This window comes from Antennarius striatus, chromosome 2 (assembly GCF_040054535.1).
Source record: "Antennarius striatus isolate MH-2024 chromosome 2, ASM4005453v1, whole genome shotgun sequence".
Classification (NCBI taxonomy): Eukaryota; Metazoa; Chordata; class Actinopteri; order Lophiiformes; family Antennariidae; genus Antennarius; species Antennarius striatus.
This window is the reverse complement of record NC_090777.1, coordinates 21242869-21246381: the sequence shown is the minus strand read 5'-3', so window position 1 is coordinate 21246381 and position 3513 is coordinate 21242869. Positions and strand designations below refer to the sequence as shown.

At 38.5% G+C, this 3513-nt stretch overlaps 1 protein-coding gene across 1 annotated transcript; it reads left to right on the top strand.

Annotated features, from left to right (window-relative positions):
• Positions 1–1389: 1389 nt before the first annotated feature.
• Positions 1390–3280, top strand: zgc:174906 (uncharacterized protein LOC571548 homolog). Its single transcript, XM_068342818.1, has 4 exons — positions 1390–1525; positions 2251–2591; positions 2675–2755; positions 2833–3280. The coding sequence occupies exons 2-4, from the start codon at positions 2276–2278 to the stop codon at positions 3108–3110; spliced, it is 675 nt and encodes a 224-aa protein (XP_068198919.1). The 5' UTR covers positions 1390–1525; positions 2251–2275; the 3' UTR covers positions 3111–3280.
• The last annotated feature ends 233 nt before the right edge of the window (positions 3281–3513 follow it).

The window sequence follows — 3513 nt, the reverse complement described above, 5'->3', positions numbered from 1 at the left end:
CACAACAGAAAGACACACACAGAGAGAAAGGGGGGGGGGGGTATCTTGAAAATCCCAATTTTCCAGGTGCAGGGGTCTGTAAATGGGCCCTGAGCCACTCATAAGGAAACTGCATTATTCTCCATCGGTGCTGCAGAGCGTCTGTGCTATTATACCATCCAGCACTAGCATGCCCATACAAATGCAGTTTACCACTTGACAGAGAGTGCGATGGGCCCTGAAAAGCACAAGGGTATGAGTGGGTTCGTGCTCGATCAGCAGCAAAGTAAGTTCATTTTCATATTCCATACAGAGTATACTCCACTTGTGTTGCAGTTATATAATGCAAAATGACTAAGTGCACATTTCACAGGCACATTATACAGCATTTGGGATTTAAATCTGCACAGAGTGTCAATATGTACATATTTTCTTCAGCTCTCCATACCTGTAGATTGCTGCAGCTCTGTTTAAATCTTCAAACTGCATCTTTTTATAATCAAGTCTGAACATTATGTATGTTTCTAGCATCTTAAAGTATTTAAATGTTCATAGAGTTTGAAGAATTGTGCACTCTGTATTTCACAACAGGCTCACTCAGATGGTAAGAAAAAATAAGAATAATAAGTAATGTTTCTCTCTCTTCTTTCCTCCCATTGTGGGTAGAGAGAAAACTGGATTTATTCAGACAGGTAATACACACAGTGACTCAGACTGTAAACTGTGTATCGATGAAATAGGCTTGAGTTGCTTCACCACAAACACAAAGCAAATATCTGCCCAGGAATAGATATTGATTTGTCATTTCCCAGAGCAGAAGCTAAATAAACATTCCAAGCATGTGTGTGACCTGTGGTCACTGATAATTGGTGTCTGGTGAAAGTCACAGGCCTTCTCACTGAAGTGGTACGTTGAATTCACATGTAGGTTATGAAATGAAATGTACGTCAAGTATGTCTGTGTCCTCAGTGTGATAGATAGATAGATAGATAGATAGATAGATAGATAGATAGATAGATAGATAGATAGATAGATAGATAGATAGATAGATAGATAGATAGATAGATAGATAGATAGATAGATAGATAGATAGATAGATAGATAGATAGATAGATAGATAGATAGATAGATAGATAGCACAAGGGAGAGAGCAAGAGTTGATTGACTGATTGATTGATTGATTGATTGATTGATTGATTGATTGATTGATTGATTGATTGATTGATTGATTGATTGATTGATTGATTGATTGATTGATTGATTTCTTTTCATTGCTGTCGAAAGCGATGCGTAATAAATTCCACGGGATGGCACCAAATCCACACAGCTGTGACGTGTTGGTCGCAGTGACGTACTCCGTCCACTGGGGGGCAGCACGCAGACTGTCTCTCTGTGGTCGTCACAGTTTCTCAGGTCGCGGTTCGCCAACAAAAAGGAGCGGGAGTGAAAGCTGGGCTTAGAAACAGACGAAATGCGTCGGTTTTTTTGGAATGGCTTTATTTATGTTTGATGGCGTTATTTATTACTGCAGCTATTACAGTAAACGGTAAGAATCGTGTAGAAAAAGGTTTTATTTTTTAGTGTGTAAAGCCTTTCTGTGCTTTACAGAGTGACGCGTGGAGGTAGAACCAGGAAGTCCACAAATAAACCCAAAACGAAACGTGACAACAAAAGAAAATCATCTGAGATGATTCATCTGTATGCGTGTCGATTGTCACTGATGTCGGTGTTGTTGTTATTTTAACCTTCTTGCAGTAAACAACTATTTACATCGCATCTGATATGAGAACAGGTGACGTCTCCAGAATAATAAATTAAACCTGTTCAGTTCGTTATAAACAAAAATGAAGTTGCTTAACAACTTCAGTGACCTGTTGTCATGATTCATTTTGTAACAATAGTGTTTCACACGGGGAAAGAAAGTAGGACACGATGAATATATTTTTTTATTGTCTGAAATTATTTTGATTCATCAGGAAAGTTATAAATATGTCCAAACACACACAAGTGTTGGTCAACAACAAAACACTGGTGGAACTTGCTTCGGTGGCCTTAGAAGTGATACCTCATATAAATGGAATATCTTTACACGTTATCTATTATGACAACTAATGAATAATGTCTGAAGGCACTTAAGATTTTATTGCTTACAGAATTACAAAAGAAACTTCTCATTGTAATAATTAAGAGTCAATAAATTAAAAAGAGCTGTTAGCATATATTTAATCATTAGTTATGTATTTAGTTCACATTTCATCATGTTTTTTTCAGGGGCTGATTTGATCATTGATCAGATATGGCTGACGAACCAGAAGCAGTGATCCAGCTCCTCAGAAGCCAAAAGGCCAAGTTAATAGACATTCTACGTGGGGATCCTGACTATGTCCTGCAGCATGCAGATTCTCGTGGTTTGCTGTCTCTTCACGGCTACCAGCAGGTGAAATCTTGCCGTATTCCCAGTGAAAAAGTGACAGACCTTCTGGACCATGTTATCCAGAGAGGGCCTGAAGCAGCACAGGGTCTGCTGGAACTTCTGAGTGAACCTGACCTGCAGGAAGCCTTCCCACTGCTTGATTTCATCATGGATCTAAAAGTAAATGCAGAGTCCTCAGGTATTTTAATGTCTTCAGTATTTTATTTATTATTTTCATTCTGTAGGTTATGTTAATTATAAACGTTGTTCACTTTTAACAAGGTCAAAAAGAAATATCGAGAAAGAGAAGGAATTCTCCCGGTTTGCAAGATGTCATTCCATCCAAACAGATCTGCAACAATGGTGGGTCACATGACACTCAAAGAAAACATAAGACAGAGACCATGGACTACTTTAACTTCTTCTTTGCCATTACACAGGCTCTGGCTTAGTGAAGGAGAAACAGCTGATGGTCGTGGCTCGTGCCATTGGTAAATCATGGAAGGAGATTGGCAGACTGGCTCTGAACGTCTCTTCTGTGAAGTTGGAACAGATTGAAATGGACCATGTGCTCCACGTGGAGCGGGTGTTTGCTATGCTGCTCTATTGGCGTACTTGCCAGAAGGAAAAAGCCACTGCTGCTCAGCTACATTTCCTACTCAGTCAGGAAGACTGTGCACTGCCACCTGAAAGCCTTGTGATTTTGTTAGAAGACTGACTGCGTCCTTCATTTTACTTTTGTATTTTTTATTTCTCACTATACGTATGCCTCTACGTATTAGGGAAAAGCAGCTGTTGAAGACTTTACTGCTTCATGGAATTTCCCCACAGAACTGCTTTATACCACTCAGCAATCCAGTGCTTGCTCAAAGACAAAGATACCTTATCTTTACACTATCTCATTTTGATAGTGCCGTTTTTATTGTGATAATAAAAAAAATAAATTTTGTTTCATGAGTGTTACGAGAGGTGTTAGTATTTTTTAACAATTATGTCACGAACATTGACAAATGTTATCCTTTTATCTAGGGAAGAATTGAGCAGTGCTCGTTTGATTTTTTTTTTATAATTTAAATTTGCTGGAGAATTTAAATAGGATGATAATATATGGTCCTTTAGAT

Bases quoted from the DNA above. Each gene is read 5' to 3' on its own strand.
- zgc:174906 (XM_068342818.1), top strand. From the start codon at position 2,276: ATGGCTGACGAACCAGAAGCAGTGATCCAGCTCCTCAGAAGCCAAAAG. The intron at 2,592-2,674 runs GTATTTTAATGT...ACTTTTAACAAG, and splicing joins AGTAAATGCAGAGTCCTCAG to GTCAAAAAGAAATATCGAGA. The intron at 2,756-2,832 runs GTGGGTCACATG...GCCATTACACAG, and splicing joins CAAACAGATCTGCAACAATG to GCTCTGGCTTAGTGAAGGAG.